Source organism: Dasypus novemcinctus, chromosome 12, assembly GCF_030445035.2.
Source record: "Dasypus novemcinctus isolate mDasNov1 chromosome 12, mDasNov1.1.hap2, whole genome shotgun sequence".
Lineage (NCBI taxonomy): Eukaryota > Metazoa > Chordata > Mammalia > Cingulata > Dasypodidae > Dasypus > Dasypus novemcinctus.
In genome coordinates, this window is record NC_080684.1 from 62,556,770 (window position 1) to 62,578,971 (window position 22,202).

The 22,202-nt window shown below is 35.8% G+C and overlaps 1 protein-coding gene across 6 annotated transcripts in view; it reads right to left on the bottom strand.

Annotated features, from left to right (window-relative positions):
• Positions 1-19,392: 19,392 nt before the first annotated feature.
• The window catches only part of PPP1R12A (protein phosphatase 1 regulatory subunit 12A), a 221,214-nt gene continuing 218,404 nt past the window's right edge, over positions 19,393-22,202 (bottom strand). For 5 of the 6 annotated variants that reach the window (XM_058308478.1, XM_071218972.1, XM_058308481.2 and 2 more), the window contains one exon: positions 19,393-21,806. In XM_058308478.1, the coding sequence (XP_058164461.1) occupies positions 21,720-21,806 (87 nt within the window). In that variant the 3' untranslated portion in view covers positions 19,393-21,719. The remainder of the gene's footprint in view (positions 21,807-22,202) is intronic. The other variant, XM_058308480.2, reaches the window with a different exon arrangement.

The following is a 22,202-nucleotide window of genomic DNA, read 5'->3' on the forward strand; positions in this document are numbered from 1 at the left end:
GAAACTGACATCTTAATGTTGAGTGTTCCAATCAATTAATCCAGTGTTTCTCTCTACTTAAGTCCTTCAGTCATTTCACCAGTGTTTTGTAGTCTGCAGCACAGACATTTTATACATCTTGTAAAGTTTATACCTAACTATTACATGTATTTGGTGGTTTTATAAATGTACTTTTTAAAATTTCAATTTTCTAATGTTCATTACTAATATATAGAAATACCATTGAATTTTTATTGGCCTTACATCCTGTAACCTTATTTATTTTTTAGTACCTTTTATGTAGAATACTTTTTTTTTCCTACTGAGATAATCAAGTTGTCTATGAATAAATTTTTTCCCCTCATTTCTAATATAGATACTTTTCATTTCTTTTACTTGCTTCACTGTACTTACTATAAGGGCTGCTATGTTGTTGAATAGGAGTGGCAAGAGAACACACCTGTTCCTTGTTCCTGATCTTTGTGGGAAAGCATTCAATCTCTTACCATTTAGTATGCTGGTTGTAGCTTTTTAAAAATAAATGTCATTTATCAGATTGAGGACATTACCTATTCCTAATTTGCTGAGACTGTTTATCATAAAATTATGTTGAATTTTTTAAAGGCTTTTTTGCATCTATTGATATACAGTCTGTTCATATAGTGAATTACAATGATTGGTTTAGAATGATGAACCAGCTTTGCATTCCTGATTAAAACCTTACTTAGTCCTGATGTATTGTTCTTTTGATATATTTCAGGAGTTGATTGGATAATATTTTCTTGAGGGTTTATGGTTTATGTCATATTGACCTATAGTTTTTTTGCTTCATATTATCTTTGATTTTGGTAACAGGGCAATGCTGGCCTCATAAAATGAGTTGAGACAGAAATCACAGTTTATAATCAAATATTATACTGCTTAATGTGTGGTCTAAGAACTTTATAGTATGCTCTCAATTCTTCCCTTCCATCTTTTGTGCTTGTTGTCATATATTTTAGATTTATATATGATAGAAACCCACAATGCATGGTTCCTACTTTTGCTTACATTTCCATGGATCTTCTTTATGTAAATCCAAATTATCTGACAGCCTATTACTTCTGACTGAAGAATTTCCTTAACATTTTTTTTGTAGTGTAGCTCTGCTGATAATTCCCCAGTTTTTATTTGAAAAAACATTTCTCCTCCATTTTTGAAAAATATTTTTGCTTATTGTAGAAGTCAAAATCAATAGTTCATTTTTCTTTTAGCACTTTAAAAATGCCACTACATTGTCTTTTAAAACATTTACATCTGATTTTTATTTTTAATTATATTTTAACTACTTAAAAAACTAATTAGGGGAGAGGATATGGTGGTGCCTCCTAAAGTGATGAGACGGGCTGCAATGAGCAGTCCCTGCAACCAGCAGATGCTGCAAAGAGCAACTGCCTCAACCTGCAGGGAGTGGAAGTAGGGAAAGTGGTTGGGCACTTGCCTCCCACATCATAGGTTCTGGGTTTGGCTTCCAGTCCCTCATAAAGAAGACAAGCAAAAAAAAAAAAAAAAAAAGACAAGCAGACAATGAACAGACATATGAGGGAGTCATCTTGAGGATGTGTATAAAAATAAATAAATAAATTTTTAAAAACTAAACTCAAAATATACTTACAGATATGAAACAGTTTTGAACACACTGAAGCTCCAAATTCCTATTTTTTTTCAATTAGAGAAACTGTAGGTTTACAGAAAAATCATGTAAAAAGTACTTTGTTCCCATATACCCCCTATTCTTTTTTTTCTTTAAGATTTATTTATTTCTCTCCCCTTCCTCCCACCCCGGTTGTCTGTTCTCTGTGTCTATTTGCTGCGTCTTCTTTGTCCGCTTCTGTTGTCAGTGGCACAGGAATCTGTGTCTTTTATTGTTGAGTCATCTTGTTGTGTCAGTTCTCCGTGTGTGCAGCACTATTCCTGGGCAGGCTGCACTTTCTTTCGCACTGGGCGGTTCTCCTTACGGGGTGCACTCCTTGCACGTGGGCTCCCCTACGTGGGGACACCCCTGCGTGGCAGGGCACTCCTTGTGCGCATCAGCACTGCGCGTGGGCCAGCTCCACAGGGTCAAGGAGGCCTGGGGTTTGAACCGCGGACCTCCCATGTGGTAGACGGACGCCCTAACCACTGGGCCAAGTCCGCTACCTATACCCCCTATTCTTAACACTTTGGTACCTTGGTTACAATTGATGAAATATTATTATGGTAGTACTAACTATAATCTATAGTTACATTTTGGTGCATTTCCCCCCAATATACCACCTTATTACCAACACTTTGCATTAGTGTGGTGTATTTGTTATAGATCATGAAAGAATGTATTTGTAATTGTACTATTAATTATAGCCCATCGTTTACAATAGGGTTCACTGTGTTGTACAGACCTATGTTTTATCTTTGAATTTTATTCTAGTAACATATATATGACCTAAAATTTCCCCTTTTAACCACATTCACATATATAATTCAGTGCTGTGAATTATATTCACAATGTTGTGCTACCATTACCACCATCCATTTCCAAAACTTTACAATCAGTCCAAACAGAAATTCTCTACAAAGTAAGCATTAACTCCCCATTCCTTAATCCCAGCCCAGCCCCTAGTAACCTATATTCTAACTCAATGAGTTTGCTTATTCTAATAATTTTTTAACCACCCCCCCCCCCCCCCCCCCCCGCCATTGCCTGCTCTCTGTGTCCATTTGCAGTGTGTTCTTTTGTATCTGCTTTTCTTTTAGGCAGCATCGGGAACCGATCCTGGGACACTCAGGAGTGGGAGAGAGGTGCTCAATCTCTTGTGCCACCTCAGTTCCCTGGGCTGCTATGTCTCTTATTGTCTCTCCTCTGTGTCTCTTTTTGTTGCGTCACCTTGCTGCACCAGCTGTCCACTTGGGTCAGCACTTGTGCATGGGCCAGCACTCTGCTTGGGCCAGCTCACTGCTCAGGCTGGCTCACCATGCATGCCAGCTTGCCTTCACCAGGAGGCCCCAGGAATTTGATCTGGAATTGAGTCCTCGACCTCCCATATGGTAGACTGGAGCCCAATCGCTTGAGCCACATCCGCTCCCTGCTAATGATTTATCAGTGAGGTCATACAATATTTGTTCTTTTGTGGCTGGCTTCTTTCACTCAACATAATGTCTTCAAGGTTCATCCATGTGGTCACATGAATCAGGACTTCATTATTTTTTAATGCTGAATAATATTCCATTGTACATATATACACATTTTCTTTATCTGTTCATTGGTAGATAGACACTTTGGTTGCTTCCATTTTCTAGCCATTGTGAATAATGCTGCTAATGAACACTGGTGTGCAAATATCTGTTCAAGCCTCTGCTTTCAATCCTTTTGGCTATATACCTAGTGTTTTCAATCTAGGGGTATGCTTTCAATCTAGGGATTGCCAGGTCTTATGGTAGCTCTATACTTAGCTTGCTAAGGAACTGCTGAACTGTCTTTCACAGCAGCTGCACCATTTTACATTCCCACTAGCAATGAATGAATGTTCCTATTTCTCCACACTATTTTCCTTTTTAAAAATATCAACCATTCTAATGGGTGTGAAATGGTATTTCACTGTGGTTTTGATTTGCAGTTCCCTGATGGCTAATGATGTTGAGCATCTTTTTATGTGCTTTTGGGCCATCTGTGAGATGTCTGCTCAAGTCTTTTGCCCATTTGAAAAATTGGGTTGTTTGCCTATTTGCTGTTAAGTTAAAGGATTTCTTTATATATACTGGGTATTACCCCTTTATTGGATATGTGGTTTTTAAATACTTTATTCAATTGTGTAGATTTTCATTTTACTTTCATGAGAAAGTCCTTTTAGGCACAAAAGATTTTGATTTTGATGGGGTCCAATTTACTCTTATTTTTTCTTTTGTTGCTTGTGCTTTGGGTATAAAGTCTAGGAAATCATTGCCTAACACAAGGTACTGAGGATGCTTCCTTAAGTTATCTTCTAGGAGTTTGATACTTCTAGCTCTTATATTTAGGGCTTTGATCCATTTTGATCCATTTTGTATATGGTGTGAAGCAGAGATCCTTCTCCTTTTTTTTTGGCATATGGAGATCCAGTTTATTCAGTAGCATTTGTTGAAGAGGCAATTCTTTCCCAATTGAGTGGTTTATGCCCCTTTGTCAAAAAGCATTTGGCCAAAAATGTGAGGGTTTTTCTATTTCTGAGCTCTCAATTCAATTACATCGTCTGTATGTCTGTCCTTGTGCCAGTACTATGCTGGGTTTTTTTCCATAACAGCAGTTTTTTAAAAAAAGATTTACTTTATTTCTTCTCCTCCCCGTTGTTTGCGCTTGCTGTGTCTGTTTGTTGTTGTTGTGTGCTTGTTTTCCTTTTAGGAGGCACTGGGAACTGAATCCTGGACCTCTCATGTGGGAGGGAGGTGCCTAATTGCTTGAGCCACCTCCATTCCCTTGTGTCTCTCATTATGTTTTTCTCCTTGTGTCTCTTATTGCATCAGCTTGCTGTGCCAGCTGTCACATCAGCTCAGTCTTGCTCATCTTCTTTAGGAGGCAATGGGAACCAAACCTGGTACACCTCCTATGTGGTAGGTGGGAGCTCAATCACTTGAGCTACATCTGCTTCCCAGTACCATGCTGTTTTGATTATTGTGGCTTTGTAATTCATTTTAAGATCAGGAAGTATGAGTACTCCAATTTGATTCTTAGTTTTCAAGAAGGATTTAGCTATTTGTGGCCCCTTACCCTTCCATATAAATTTGATATGGAATCTGATTGGGATTGCATTAAATCTATCAATTGCTTTGGATAAGATATAAACTATATTTAGTCTTCCAATCCATGAATAAGGAATATCCTTCCATTTATATATGTTTTCTTTAATTTCTTTTAGCCATATTTTGTAGTTTTCTGTGTACAGGTCTTTTACACCCTTGGTTAGGTTTATTCCTAGATATCTGATTATTTTAGTTGCTATTGTGAATGCAATTTCCCCCCTCTATTTCTTGTACCTATTGTTCATTGTTTTTGTACAGAAATAGATTTTTGGGTGTTCATTTGTACCCAATTCATTAGCTCTAGGAGCTTTGTTATGGATTTTTCAGGACTTTCTGAAAATAGGATCATATCATCTGAAAATAGGGAAAGTTCTTTATTTCCATTTTGGATGCCTCTTTTTTTCCTTGCCTGATTGCTCTGGCAGGAACTTTCAGTACAATATTGAATAAGAGTTTTCACAGTGAGGATATTTGTCTTGCTCCTGGTCTTAAGAGGGAAAGTTTTCAGTGTTTCCTCATTAAGTAGGATGTTAGCTGTGGGTTCTTCATATGTGCCATTTATTATGTTAAGGAAGTTTCCTTCTATTTCTTGTGTCCTAAGTGTGTGTGCATGTGTGTGTGTTTTTAAAGGAGTTACCAGGGACTGAAATTGGGGCCTCATACATGGGAAGCAGGTGCTCAACCATTGAGCTACACTCGTTTCCCTCTAAGCATTGTGGTGTTTTTATTTTTAGGCACTGGGGACTGGAGAGTCAACCCAGGACCTTGTATATGGGAAGCCAGCACTCAACCTTTGAGCCATATCAGCTTCCCTGAGTTGTTTTTTTCATTTGTTTCGTTTTTTTTTCCTTCCAGCGGGCACCGGGAACTGAACCCAGGACCTCCCATGTGGGAGATGGGTGTTCAGATGCTTGACCCACATTCGTCCCCCTTCTAAGTGTTTATCATTTATCTCCACTATAATCTTTGTTTAGTTTGCTCTTCCTTTTGTAGTTTTTGGAGGTTAGGTCTCTGATTTGAAGTCTTTCTTCCTTTTAATGTAAGCATTAAGAGCTATACATTTTCCTTTCAGCACTGCCTTTGATGCATTCCATAGGTTTGGTGTATTTTCTTTCTTTTTTTTTTTTTTGAGATATTGCTGGAGGCCAGGGATTGAACATGGGACCTGGGACCTTGTATATGGGAAGCTGGCGCTCAACCACTGCGCCACACTGGCTTCCCGGAGTTGGTCTGTTCATTTGCTTTGCTTTTTTTTTTTTTTTCAGGAGCCACCTGGAACTGAACCTGGGACCTCCCATGTGGGAGGTGGGCACTCAACTGCTTGAGCCACACCCACCCCTTCCTTTTCATTCACCTCAAGATACTTTCTATTTTTGCTTCTGATTCTCTCTTTGCCCCAGAAGTTGAGAGTATGTTTTTTTTTTTTATTTTTTAAATTTATTTCCCCCCCCTCCCCAGGTGTCTGCTCTCTGTGTCCATTAGCTGTGTGTTCTTCTGTGACCATTTCTATCCTTATCAGCAGCACCGGGAATCTGTTTCTTTTTGTTGCATCATCTTGTTGTGTCAGCTCTCCGTGTGTGCGGTGCCATTCTTAGGCAGGCTGCACTTTCTTCCGCGCTGGGTGGCTCTCTTTATGGAGTGCACTCTGCGTGTGGGGCTCCCCTATGCGGGACACCCCTGCGTGGCACGGCACTCCTTGTGCGCATCATCACTGTGCGTGGGCCAGCTCCACACGGGTCATGGAGGCCCAGGGTTTGAACCACGTACCTCCCATGTGGTAGACGGACGCCCTATCCACTGGGCAAAGTCTGCTTCCCTATCTTTGACTTTTAAGGTGAGTCAGACAGCACAGAGTTAGGTTAAGCTTTTTTAACTGTTCTGCCTTTTGACTGGTGAGAGTTTGATCCATTTACATCTCAAGTCATTACTGTTAATACAGGTCTTCTGCCATTTTGCTATTTAGTCTTTGTCAGTTTTATACCTTTTTTGTTCCTCATCTCCATTAAACCCTGCCATTATATTTGCTTTTCGTGTTGTGCCATATTGAGTGCCTTCTAACTTCTATATGGATATATTTTTCATGTTTTCCCTGTGATTATCAAAGGTTAAAATTTAACATTCTAAATACATAACAATTATATTTGCTTTGATATCAATTAAGTTCAATAGCATGCACATATAATTTTCTTATACCTCTCTCCCCCCACCATGTTTTGTACTTACTGCTTATAACTTTGTACACTGTATGTCCAAAAATCTAGATTTATCATTTTATTTCATGCATTTACCTTTTAGCACCTCTAGGAAGACACTGAATTACACACCAAACAACACAATAATATTGGCATTTATAATGACCCAAATGGTTACCTTTACTGCAGGCCTTTATTTCTTTATGCTACTTTGAACAGTTGTTCAAAGGGAGTCTAAAGAAATCCCTTTAACATTGCTTGCAGGGCCCACCTATTGGTGATGTGCTCCCTCAGCATTTGTTTATCTGAGAATGTCTTAATCTCTCCCTCATTTTTGAAAGAACTCTCTGAATATAAAATTCTTGACTGGCAGTTGTTTTCCTTCAGCACTTTAAATATTTCAACCCACTGTCTGATTGCCTCCATGGTTTCTGATGAGAAATCAGCATTCATTCTTACTGTAATTCCCTTTTATGTAACATGTTGCTTTTCTCTTGCAGCTTTCAGAACTCTTTCCTTGTCTTTTCTTTTTTTTAAACAAATCAATTTTATTGATACATATTAATAAAGCATACAATTCATCCAAAGTGTACAATCAATGGTATTTGGTATAATCACATAGTTGAGCATTCATCACTTCAAACATTATTAGAGCATTTTCATTATTTCAATAATAATAAAAAAAAAACAAGAAAATTCTTCACTCTCAATCTCTCTGTGTTTCCCCTGCTGTACATAGCTGCTATTTCTGGCAATTCTTGCACAATTATTTATTAAGCAGTTTTGAGATACATACATATACCATGCAATCCATCTAAAGTGCATAATCAATGACTTTTAATATAATCACAATGTTGTGCATTCATCACCACAAAAAATCTTAGAACAATTTCATCACTCCAAAAAGAGAAAGTCCACACTGCTTATCATCCCTTTCCCAGTCTTACATAACTACTAATCTAATTTCATCCTTATAAATGGATTTATATTTATATTTTATATAAATGGAATCACACAATATGCAGTACTTTGTGTCTGGTTTCTTTCACTTAGCAAAAAAAAATTTTGTCTGATATTAACATTTTGTAGTATTAACATACATTTGTTCTGCTTCAATGAAAAATCTTATATATGTAATTGTTTAGATTGTCCAGCAGTAGTGCAGAGAAACATTACTGATTTTTGCATGTTGATCTTGTACTCTGCCACTTTGTTGAACTCATTTATTAGCTTATATAGCTTTTTTATACACATTTCAGAATTTTCTAAATATAGGATTATGTCATCAGCAAATAGTGAGAATTTTACTTCTTTTCCTATTTGGATGTCTTAAAAAATTTTGTCTAATTGCTCTAGCTAGAACTTCTAGTCCAAAGTTGAATAACAATGGTGACAGTGGGCAACCTTGTCTTGTTTCTGATCTTAGAGGGAAAGCTTTCAACTTTCCCCCATTGTGTTCAATGTTGGCTGTAGTTTTCATATATGCCTTTTATTATGTCGAGAAAGTTTCCTTCTATTCCTATCTTAAGGATGCTGTATTTTGTTAAAAGCTTTTTCTGCATCAATAGACATGATTGTGTTATTTTATTCTTTCAATCTGTTCATGTTGTGTATTACACTGATTGATTCTATTATGTTGAACCACCCTTGCATACCAGGAATAAAATCCAACTTGGTTGTGCTGTTTAACTCTTCTGATAGGCTATTGGATTCTATTTGCAAATATTTTGTTGAGCATTTTTGCATTAGAGAGATTGCTCTGTAATTTTCTTTTTTGTAGTGTCTTCATCTGGCTTTGGTATTAGGGTGATGTTGGTTTCATAAAATGTGTTGAGTAATTTTCTTTCCTTGTCAATTTTTTGGAAGAGTTTAAACAGGATTGGTATTAATTCTTCTCAAAATGTTTGGTACAATTCACCTGTGAAGCTCTGGTCTTGGAATTTATTTTGTTGCTCTAATCTTAATTATTTCTTTCCTTCTGCTTGCTTTGGGAATGGTTTGGTGTTCTTTTTTTAGTTTCTTCAGCTATTCAGCTATTTCAGATCTTTGATTTTAGCTCTTTCTTTTTATTTTTTTAAAAGATTTATTTATTTCTCTCCCCTTCCCCCCAACCCCAGTTGTCTGTTCTCTGTGTCTATTTGCTGCGTCTTCTTTGTCTGCTTCTGTTGTTGTCAGCGGCACAGGAATCTGTGTTTCTTTTTGTTGTGTTATCTTGTGTCAGCTCTCCATGTATGCCGCACCTTCCTGGGCAGGCTGAACTTTCTTTCATGCTGGGCGGCTCTCCTTACGGGGCGCACTCCTTGCGTGTGGGGCTCCCCTATGCGGGGGACACCCCTGCGTGGCACAGCACTCCTTGCGTGCATCAGCACTGTGCATGGGCCAGCTCCACACGGGTCAAGGAGGCCCGGGGTTTGAACCACGGACCTCCCATGTGGTAGACAGACACCCTAACCACTGGGCCAAGTCCGCTGCCCTTTCTTCTTTTTTAATATAGGAGTTAGGGCTATACATTTTCCTCTCAAGACTGCCTTTACCATACCACATAAGTTTGGTAAGCTGTGCTCTCACCTTTATTTATCTCAATATATTTACTGATTTCACGTGAAAATTCTTCAACCCACTGATTATTTAGGAGTGTGTTGTTTAGCCTCCATACTTTTGCAAATTTACCTCTTTCCTATTACTGATTTCCAGTTTCATTCCACTATGATCTATGAAGGTGCTCTGTATAATTTCAATCTTTTTATATTTATTGAGTGCTGTATTGTGAGCTAACATGTAGTTTCTCCTGTAGAATGATCTATGGGCACTTAAGAAGAATGTTTAATACACTGAATTTGGGGGCAATGTTTTATGTATGTCTATTAGGTCTAACTTGTCTATCATATTGTTCAAGTTCTCTGTTTTCTTATTGATCTGTCTAGTTGTTTTGTGTAATGATGTAAGTGGTGTGTTGAAATCTCCAGTTATTATTGTAGCTATATCTATTTCTCCATTCAGTTTTTCCAGAGTTTACCTCATGTATTTTGGGGTACTGGGGTTAAGTGGATAGATATATATGACAGTTATTTATTCCTGGTAGACTGTCTTTTTTATTAACATATAATGGCCTTCTGTATCTCTTATAATTTTTTGCATTTAAAGTCTGTGTCATCTGACATTAGTATAGCTACTCTTACTTTTTTGGTTACTGTTTGCATGGAGCATCTTTTCCCAAACTTTCACTTTCAGCTGGTAACTATCCCTGAGTCTAAGGTGAGTCTCCTGTAAGCAGCATATGTATGGCTCATGTTTTGTTTTGTTTTTAATCCATTCTGTCAACCTGTATTTTTTGATTGTGGCATTTAATCCACTCACATTCAATGATGTCACTGTAAATGCATGGGGAAACAAATTCAGGACCTCCCATGTGGAAGAGAGGTGTTCAGTCACTGAGCCACCTCAGCTCCCTGGTTTGTTGTGTCTCTCACTGTGTCTTTCCTCTCTGTGTCTCTTTTGTTGCATCAGCTCCCTGCACCTTCTCCAGCAAATACCAGGAACCAAACACCTCCCTTGTGGTTGGCGGAAGCCAATCACTTGAGCCACATCTGCTTTCCCTCTCTAGTCTTTTGATAGTGTAATCAGTATATGATGAGGTGCATTTTTCTTCCTGATTGATATTCTCTGAAATTCTAGGATGTGCATATTAACATCTTTTAGTAAGTTTGGGAAGTTCCCTGTCATTTTTATTTGACTATTCCTTCTGCCCCTTTCTTCTTCTTCCGGGACCCCCATAACGTATTAGTGGTGTGCTTGATGGTGTTCCATAGCTGTCTTAGGATATTTCACTTTTAACATTTTTCTTTCTGTTCCTTACCCTGACACACTTCAAGTGTCTTAAGTTTATAGATTCCTTCTTCAACCAGTTCTATTCTGCTCTTGAAACCCTCCTGGGTATTTTTCATTTCAGTTATTGTGGTCTTCAACTCTAATATTTTTGTTTGTTTCCTTTTTAAAATTTCTCTTTACTTAGATTCTCACATTGCTCATTCATTGTTTTTCTGATATCCTGTCATTCTTTCTCTGTTCTTTCTTTCATCTCTTTAAGCATTTTTAGGATCATTTTGATATGTCCACATTCTTATTTGGGCATTTTCTGCATTTTTGTTCTCTCCCATTGGATGTACCATCATTTCCTGTTCCTTTTTCTTGTAATCTTTTGTTGCACATTGTACATTTCTGTTTTACTACTGGTCTCTGTCTTGTCCTGGGCTTTTGGTTGTTAGTTGTCTTGGTGTTTCCCTGTTTGGCTTCTCCTGTTTCCCAGAGGACAAACATCCCTCTCCCATGTATCTGAAGCTGGCAGGCTTTTTGTCCCAGACTACCTGCTTCTAGTTTTTTTTTTTTTTTTTTTTTTAAACACTGCTTTTGTTGTCTTACACTGCTTTTGCCTGGAGGGCAAATTCTGGGAGGAGGGTCACCCCAGGGAGGACTTTCCCAGAACGATCTTTCCCAGCCAAAAGAGGGCCAGGGACCCAAAAAGCCAGCACAGACAACTCCAAAATGTCCTACAGAGGGGGTCAGGAAGGGTGCCAAACACTTCCCTTAAGGCTCCGCAAAGCCAAGCTTTCCTGGCCTGCCCAGAAAAGGCAGCCCTTTAGCTAACTTTCTCCCAAAGCCCTGCATCTTTAAGTCTCTACTCCCTCTGCCCCTGTCCAGGGAGGGCTGAAACAATGGCTGCACTCAGAGCCAGGACCCAGTGATCCAAATTCACTAATCAAAAGCCATGATCAGTTATTGGTTATACAAATACCTGTTCCTGGTGAAGATTTTTACATCCCTTTTTGTCAGTAGCCGCTAGTTAGGGACTGGACTCTGCAGTGGCCTGAGGCAAGAGGGGGAATGGCACTGGTAGCTGCTATGTGGGAAAAGCAATTTACAGGTCTTTACCATAATTTATCAGCTTCATACTCCCGCTATTCCCTGGATGCTGTATAGTGTATTTTTTAGACTTGGGAGTTTAAAAATAGTTGTTTCAGACAGTTTCTGCCTATTTAATAGTTGTTTTGGTGAGGGACTAAATCCTGGAACTCCCTACTCTGCCACCTTTCCTGGAAGTACCCTCTAGTAGAATTTTATATATTTATTCTATTTATTAGGATTCTGCACAAGTTTCCATTTGAAGGAAGGTCTCTGAAGCTAAAAATGTTTGAAAATCACTGTTATGGAACATCAATTTATTATGAAATACTTCAGGCATACAAGAGTACAGATAGTAATATAAAACTTACCACTCACTTCAAGAAATGGATATAATCAAAGTCTTCTGTATATCTCTTTTTCACTCCTCAGTAATAATCATCATCCTAAATTTGTTTAATTCTGCATTTTTATATTTTTACTATTAATAGTATTTTTGTAATACTCTATATAATGTTGCATACTGTTTCTGTAACTTTTTTTACTTTATGTTGACATGTAGTCCCTACTTCACTCATTTTTACTGCTATAGAATGTATAATAATTTATCCATTTTAATGTTGATGCACATTCCAGTTGTTTTCTCTTTTATTACTACAAATCATGCTATAGTGGATTTCAATGGACGTGTCTCTGTACATACGTTTGGTATATCATAAATGGGTTATATGTGGATAGGGTCTAGGAGAGATTGCACCTTATGCTTAGCCATCTCTAGCAATGAGCAGACTCATCCATTTACCTGTGTCCAGTGAATAGCGCCATATCATTTTCTAAGTGTGCCATGATGTGAAAGAGGTTGAAAGCACTGCCTTAGGTAACATACCCAGAGGAAGAATTGCTAGTTTGTGGGTTATAGAGTTCATATTTTTTAATTTTACTAGAATATTGGCATCCCATATCCAAAGGATCTGAATCCATTTTTTTGCACATCAATGATAAAGTTCCAGTTGTTTCACATCGTCACTGATACTCAAATTAATTTTTCCATGTTTGTGTCAATCTGATAGTTGTGAAATGTTTTAATTTGCATTTCATTAATAATGAGGTTTATACGAGTTGTATAAACATTTGTTTTTTAAATTGGTATTTAGGTTTTTTCTTTGTTCCTATCTTTCAACATATTCATAATTTATAGTTTGGAACTAATCAGGTATATGTTTTACAAGTATCTTCTCCCATTACTGTTGAGCTAACAGGTGCTGAGGTAACACTCAAGCTATTATTCACTTAAAATGACAGTGCAGGTAAGAAACAAAAGAGAAAGGTGCCAGTTCCCCAGTGTCACATATTTCCCCAAAGAATGATACCGGGTGAGAGTAAGATGACATTAGCACAGATGGGGCAATTATCTCACTGCAAGGGTACATTGAACAAAAGGCTCTTGCATTTTTATGGTTCTGGAGGGCTGGGAGGAGGGAGTGAGAAATGGCTAGGAGTGGAAAAGTACTGAGTCACAGTGCTGAAAAGTACCTTAGTAGAGGCCCCTAATAAGGAGATATTAGCAGAAGTGCCAGGAAAGAGCCTCTGCTGAGGTCTTCAATAAGGCCTCAGAATGGAGCAATCTGGGTTAGGAGTCTAACTATGTATATGAGCATGGCTGGCCTGGTGTGGCCTGAGTTCTTGACTGCAGCTCTGTCCAGAAAGCTCTAATTCATTGTACACAAGTCTGGTGTGGAGAGAGCAGCTTCCCTGCTCGAGGCCTGCCAGGTAAAAGTTTCAATTGACTATGGTTGGGCTTGATGGACCACACATAGGATTTTGACCTGGAGCTGTACTCAATTATGTGATTTATTGGTGCACTTTGTATTACGTCTTTTAACATACAAAAGTTTTAATTTTGACTATAATAAAAATACATCAATGTTTTTCTTTTGTATGGTTTGATTTTTGTGTTTTAAAAAAAAGATAGCCTCCAACATTTTATTAAAAATTTTAAGGTTTTGCTGTTCACATTTAGGCCCATAATATGCCTGGAATTTATTTGTGTGTGTGGAGTAGGGAAAGGATCCAATATTATTTTTTTAAAAAATTTAGGTATCCAGCTCTTCTAATCATTGTTTACCTAATAATTTACAAAGTTACACCTGCCACTTATCAAGTTCCCACATATGTTTAAGTATGTTGGGGATCCATGTTCTGTTCCACTTATTTTTCTATTACTGTGGATTTTATAATGCATTGATAGTTTGCAAGGTAAAACTTCACCTTAGTCTTCAAAATTGTCTTATTTTTGGCACTTTGCTCACTCAAGTAAATTTTATATCCCAAGACTCAAAATCATAATCTTTGAAAAACAATATTGCTCCTAAATCATTTTTTTGCTAGTATATAGAAAAATACTATAGCTTTTTAACATTGACCTTGTATCCTGAGACCTTGCTAAATATGTATCTTAGTTCTAGCAGTGATTTTGTAGATTCATTATAATTTTTTGTATGTAATATTCATCTGCAAACACAGCTGTTACTTTTTCCTTTCCAATATGTATGTTCTTTTGTTTTGCTTTAATGCACTAGCTCTAACCTCCAGGAAAAATGTTAAATGGAAGGAGTGAGGGCAGTGGGGAACACATCCATTACTTGTTTCTGAACTTAGAAGGAAACTATTTAATATTTCACCATTATGTTAGGTGTAGGCTTTTAATAGATGCCCTTGATCAGATTGGAGATGTTTTTTCTATTCCTAGTTTGACAAGTTTTTAATTACAAATGGGTGTTTTGTTAAATGCTTTTTCTGCATCTATTGAAATGATCATATAATTTCCTCTTTGGTTCAAATATGAATTATATTGGTTTTCAAAAACCAATCCTAATATAAACCACATTTGGTTATGATGATATATCCTTTTTGTATATTGCTTGATTTGATTTGCCAATATAGATGATTTTTGCATCCCATGGACCTCAATTTTTTTTTCTTGTAATGTTTCCATTAGGTTTTGGTATTAGGGTTATTCTGGACTCATAAAATGAACTGGAAATTGTTCCTTTCTCCTTTGTTTTCTGAGAGTTTAGATCTTCAATTTTTGATAGGGATTCACTATAGAAATTATGTAGGCCTTTAGTTTTCTGTAAATACAGGTATTTTAAAGTCTGTTTTTTGACAAAAGAGTTGTATGCTGATAGATTTGGGAGGTGGAAGTGATGTAATAGCTATTAAACTACTTCTTTGTGGTTAGAGGTGTTGAGATACAAATGCAAAGGTGGATTCCAAGTCCGCGTTCTCCCCTGCTTTATATCCAGCTTTTCTTCCTGGTTGTAGAAACTGGAGACCCACAATGATAAGTTCACCACCAGATGAGGAGACAGTATCTTCCAGGAAGAATTTTCCTCCAACTCTCCTTTAAAGGCTCACTTTGGCAGCTAGATGAGTCTGCCTTCCCTGACCCACTCCAATTTGGCCAAAAATACTAATGCTTCAGAAGAGCTGGATTGTGACTTTTCTGATTCCTCAACTTCCCCTTTCATATATCCTTAGTTCTCCACTTTCATCCCCAATTCTGTGAAGTATCACTGCTTCAATAAATTCATTATTCCATAGTACTCATATTGATTCTGCTTCCTTGACTGGACTTGTGAATTAATAGATGATTTAAAAATCTGAAATTTCCTATGGGTCTATTTATTTTATCTGGTTTGTTTTCCTGATTTTATGGTCATTTACTAATTTTCCTTGTATGCCTTCTAATTTTTATTAATTCAGACACTGGTTTTAAAAATTATAAGTTTAGGCTCCAGATAATGTTATCTTCCAAAAGGATGTATTTTAACTTAATTTTTATCGTATTCTGGACATTGTGCTTTTAAAATTCTAAGTTGAGATTCCAGATAAAGCTTTCTTCCAAAAAGGATGTACTTTTAACTTCTGGCAGGATGGAAGGAATTTCAGTCTTTGTGGTGGCTTATTTATGTCAATTTTACCCTTTCCTTCCAGAAGGTAGTCTTTCAGGGATCCCAATTGAAAGCCTGGGGTATATAATACAGTATTCTGATCCCTCATGGAATTGCATCATAACATTTATAAATGCATACCTGAAAAGTATAGCTTCTACTTTGGGGGCAGAAATCAGAAATGACCATATGGACAGAAATGTTACAAAAAATGTAGAGACCGATGAGGTCAACGTATATTAGATGTACAGACCAAAGAGAAAAATTATTTTTTGAGAACAGACGTAAAAAGTTTATTTTTTTCAATGAATTTACATGCTTCTTTATTTACTAATGAAGGTCTATCCATTTCTGACTTGTTAGGTATCTTGGAATGCTTTACATTTAATTGAATAAGGTTCCCCTTAAGAGATAGTCTAGGTTTTCTAGTATAAATATTCTCCCCAATACTTAATTTATAATCCAATTCTTATCTCCTTTATAATATTTAAAAAATTAATTATACAGTATTTGTATCTCTTATAAAGAACTACAAATTATTCTTGAGAAAAGGTTATAACAAGTCTGTAAGTTTCTTTACAGGGCAAGTCTGTAACTCAGAGGGTAGCACACAAATTTGGTCAATAAATGCTGAAATTAGAGTCTTTACCTTTCTGACCTTCTCTCTTGCTACTCAACTACTTTTTCACTTGACTATAACACCACATTGGTTTTACTGGCTTCTCAAGTATCCTTCAAATGTTCACACTTCAAGGTCTTTGCTCTGGTTATTCCCTCTGCCTGGAGATGCTGTCGCCCCAGAAATCTGCAGTTTTTCCCTCCCCTCCTTCAAATTTTTGTTCAAATGTTACCTTCTCAGTAAAGCCTTTTCTGACTTGCTATCCCCTCACTCTTGAAACCTCATATTGTTTTATTTCAGTTGTAACCATTACATTCTAAATATTGTGTATTTATTTTATAACTCTGCTACTTGACTGTAATCTCCCCAAGGCAGGGATTTTATTATTGCCAGTTGGCCTATGGATGTAACCTCACCATTTAGAACAGTTCCTGGCATGTAGTAAATGTTAAGAACTTGATGAACTAAGATGAAGTCTGCAGGAAACAGAATGTTTTGTATTTAATTTCTTAAAAAAGATTTTCTTAAAAATCTAGGTACTAGCCAAGATTTTTTACATCTGCAAAACTTATATATCCCAATTATTCAGATTTACTTTTTCTTCAAAATATTCAGTAAACACTTCCTTTGTGCATGCGCTTTACTAAATGCTGAGAACAAAGATGAAAATGACTGTCCTTTCAAGGAGCTCATAGTAAAGTAAAACATAAGAAATAGTTAAAAAAAAAATTAACCAGAAAACAAGGTATGTGTATGGTCTGGTACACAGAAAATATTGATTAAAAATGAGCTTCCACTCCTCTGGTTCCTACTACAGGTCTCAGTAATGCAAGGCCTAGATACTGTAGGCAGTACAGCATGCAATAAGAATGAGCTAGTCAGTAATATAAATTTTAGGCAAAAGAGTAGATCACAGATTATTTAACTCTTATGCAGAAGACCATTACATAACAAAATTAGTCTGACCTAAATGGCTGGTAATTGGCCCAGATGACCTCAGGATATTTTATGAGAAACATTACATAAACTTCAAAATCATCCAAAACTAGTGATAATCTTGACATTCCAACATTGATAAATTTTAGTTAAAACAAATGGCAATTGTCTAACAGTAAGTATTAATTAAAACGTTTACTAGCCCATACTTATCAGCTGCCTCTTCTATGGCAAATACGTTTTGTATATAACTCCTGACAAAAAAACGTTCGTACACTTTTTCCCTCTCTCCTTTTCCGGAAATGGGTTTGTAAATGGGTAAAACTCACATGAGTAGAAGGTCAATGTCCCTGGAATCCTTCAGGACAGATGGGGTGGCATGGTTCAAGGAGTCCTCCAAAATTCACCTCTTATACCTTTCTGGGAATACTAAGTTCCCAGAGTAAAAAAAAAATTAGGTGTTTATGGTTAACTGAATAGTTAACTGGGCAAGTTATTCCATAATTTTGCTTTATTATATTCTAAGAAGAAACAATACTATGAGACTTTTTAATACCATAGTTCCCTGAAAATACCCATTATAAATATTTATCAAAATTATTAATGTAGTCATTTCTTCAAAGTAACAATAATTATATTTGTTGAGAATATTTACTAAGCCCAAACAACTATTCAGGGAACTTGATTATTATTTTTAATATTTAATTTTGAGGTACCGGGGGCTGGAGACTGAACAATGGAACCTTGTATGTGGGAACCTGGTCCTCAACCAGAGCTACATTGGCTTCCCTGAGCTGGTTTTTTCATTTGTTTTGTGGTATAGTCTGGCTTGAAAGATATTATTTCTAAAAGACTTTAGAAAACTTGTAATAAGTCTTAAAAATTACAGAAAAAAGATATAGTATTCATGGTTTATTTTACATTAAATAGTGATATGATCCTCTCTCTGTCACTTACCTCTGCTGTTACATAGTACTTAACCCCAGGGAACCTTTCCAAAACAAAAATCAAAAAATGGATTTAGTTATTGAGAGACATATAATAGGGAAAAAAGTAACTAATACTTCACTCTACACTCAGTACTTCTGGAAAGTTTTTATATGCACTTTACTTCTGTTGAAAAGGCAGGCACACAGATCACACACATATAGTGTAAAACATGGAACACACAGAATATATTTTCTATCAGCCAGTGTTCATCTTTGCAGCTAAAGGTTTTCATTAGCAATAGTCTAATGAATAGTTAATGATCATTAATGGAGTTTGTGCTGTACGCTCCTTATAACAACAAAGTGAAGGATAATCTACAAAGCTATTATATTCTATGTGAAATATATGGCTTTAGTTTGGAGTTAAGAATTGGGTATTTCTTCTGGATATTTCTTCTAACAACAGACTCAGAGAATATTGGCATTGGGTGTCATAATTATCTTAAGACAAGCCCCAAAAGTCAAGTGAAAATAAACCTTTAAGCAAAAGAATTAAAAAAGTCTATGATGATTTAGTGAATATCTACATTGCTTTTTACATGAATAGTCTCCTAGATAGTTCTATAGCCACTTTTCATTTTAGGCTTTGAAGTATTTCAATGTCAAACAATTTTTTATGGAGGGCAAATAGTTATGGCTATCATTTGGTGAAAATGCATATGGGAAATACTGGAAGTAGGAAGAAAAGACAAATTCAATCCTTTTAGTATTAATTTAGTCAAACAAAGGCTTATTACAAGTCCCTTATCAAAGTTTCAAAATCCCAAGTGTCTCCTATCTAATTACAGATCTATCAGTATATTGGTGAGTAGACTGGTAGTTGAAGCTTAAACAAAGCTAGGCTAGAGAATGAATTTTACATTGCATTAGAATATTATCTTTACATGTCTCCCCAAGTCTATCTCTTGCCCTTAAATTGAAAAACACAGGCGTAATAAAAAATGAAGTCTTGTGGTTACAAAGCAATTATCTTAAAGAATTTTTTTTTGATTTTCATTATTTTTTACCCATTTATAAAAAACTAGTTCTCAGACTCACATACAGACAGCTTTATGTAAAATATATAAACATTTGTTCAATTTGGTATACAGATTGCATAAATATGGCAATTAAGATTGCATTTACAGATGTGCATGAACAATGTTGTGCAAATTATCACAGTATTACAATTTTGAAAATTATTCAAATTGATATCCAAATAAAGGAATTTTGTGAAAAAATATCCATGCTGACTTTAAATATCAATCTCAGAACAAAATCTGTCTTCAGTAAAGTTCACACATTTAAAATAGTTTTATTCATTTTATTTGTATATGTCAAAATACATTTTTATTTCCAAAATAGTGGGTTTTGCAACTAGTTTCATGCAGAAACAAGGTCTGCTCAATACTACCAAAAAAATCAATATAGCACAGTAGCTGTTCAATTTTAGATATAAAGAATAAATAACCTAAATACAAAACACTAAAATATTAGAAACATGTATTTAATCATTCTTCACAGGCATCCAAACTTCACAAATATAATCCTTAGCATGCCTAACTGTTGTGCAACCAAAACATGTTGCAGTCACTCAAACTGATCAATTACCTGTATATTTTATCTCAATACAAGACCAAGGAAATTCTCTATATTCAGACCCACCATTCATACAGTTCAAATATAACCAAAAATAAAATTCCCACAACTATCCTTGTACCTTTAAAATCAAGAATCCTGAGCTTGGTAGTAAGAGCACAACCTTATATCTTCATAAAACCAATCAAGAGAAAGAGGACTTAAAATCCTGCTTACCGAAAACACCCTTACCCAATCCCAAAGTAATCTAAAGTAGGCAGTAGAACACAATGACCTTTTAAAATGAAGGGGTACAAATTCACATTTAATAGAGTATACAATACAATCAATAATACAATTAGCTACTATAAGCTTTACAATGTACAATTTATTTAAATGGTGGAACTCTTCAGTGGTTTTTAAAGAGACAGTTATGTGCCAGAAGATGAAATATTTTTTGCATGGTTTAATGGAAATATAAAAGCTATTTGTCCAAATAAAAGCCATCTTCATTATATACTTGGTTTTGTTTTTTAAAAAGGCCACTGAAATGTATAAAATGGTCTGAACATGATGGTGGTTATCAAAGTCGATGCCTCTTCACATGGCAATAACAGTGCATTTAACAATAACTCATGGGTTAAGTCTACAAATGATTTCATAGCATTATGTTGGCTAGCACAACAGTTTTAGACAGCACTCAGATAAATATAGGTATGTGAAATGTGAAACAATTATTTTATGGAACTTTAATTATAGCTGAATTTATCAAATGAAAACTAAAAAGAAAAAGCACTTTACAGTAGAAAACTTTCATAAAGACAGGGCTCCATATAATGTGTAACTTTTAAAAGTCTTTATATCACCTGGTTAGCAAATTTTGTTTTTAACACTATTATGGAGTAGCCTACTTTGTATTAACAGACATTTGAAGTAAGAAAATAGTCAAGCATGCCATGTGGTGATCTAAAAATCAAAACAATACACTTATTTATATATACAGCATCACTCAGTACCTGCTAAAATGAATGTGAAGATTATGGAATCTATTATCTTACTCTACAATTAAAAAAAAACAAACAAAAACAAAGTGACCAATAAAGGCAGAAAATAGGACTTAAAAGAATCTAATCTCAATTGACTTTAAAGCATTCGTATAAGAAATAAATGCATATTGCACAAACAGTGACAGCAAATGTTCCACCAAACAATTCAGTTCTAGGTGGTAGACAACACAGAACTAGCCTAATACATGACAATTATCTCAGAAGAGCAAGTGTTCTTTTCTGTTAATGAAAAAGCTGTGAAAACATAGAATAGTCTGCCACATGAAGAGTTAGAAGGAAAAAACACAAACCCAAACTTAGATGTAAAGCAAAAAAAAAAATTAAATACCAAAAAACTGGAAACTGTGGCACATCAAAAAATGTTGAATAACTGTCTTCTGTGAGTGCTGAAAGTTTTTGTTGACACAAAAGTATTTATGTACAACTAAGGCTTACTGGTCAAATATCTGAGGCATATCTGGCCTTGAACACTTTCCTTATAAGCTGGAACTGTAAACAAGTTTTCTCAGTCATTAAAAAAAAAATCTCAGCAGCTGTATTAACATGAAACAATGGTCTTAATAAAAAATAAAATAAAATAAAATAAACAAAACAAACCCTAGATAAGAGGGCATTTGGCAGGATATCCAAAAATGACAGTCTCCGAGGATTCTTCCTAGGCTTCCAGCGACTGCCAATTATGGTCCACTGGGTTACGAGTATGTGCAATTCCATTACTTGCTGCTTTTAAAAAAAAATTATTTGGAAAGTTTGCTTATAACTCTGATCAAGGCCCCATTTTCATCCTTTAGCCTCTGATTGTCTGCTTTTAGGTCTGGTAACATCTACAACAGGAAAAAAGAAGAGTTTATTTCAATAAAAGATAAAACGTTATACATATTAATATTTTAATTACAAAGCATTGAACAAGCTTTGCAGTTATATATATTTCTAGTGGGAAAATACATCAGGAAGTAGAACAAAAAACCCTAATATTGTGAAGCTAATTGGTAAGTGACTGAATGAAAGATTTATTCTCTCAAAGCATCAACTGAAATTTTCTGATTCACATGATATTATGACTCAAAAGCACAGCATATTAGAAACAACCAAGAAAAGAGGCCTACTTTTGTTAGTATAGACTCTTTAAAGGGGTTTGTCAGCACCTAAACCAAAGCCTTTTGCTTTCTATAAATCAGATCTAAAATCACAGTATTTACTATTGTTTCACAAGAAAACAA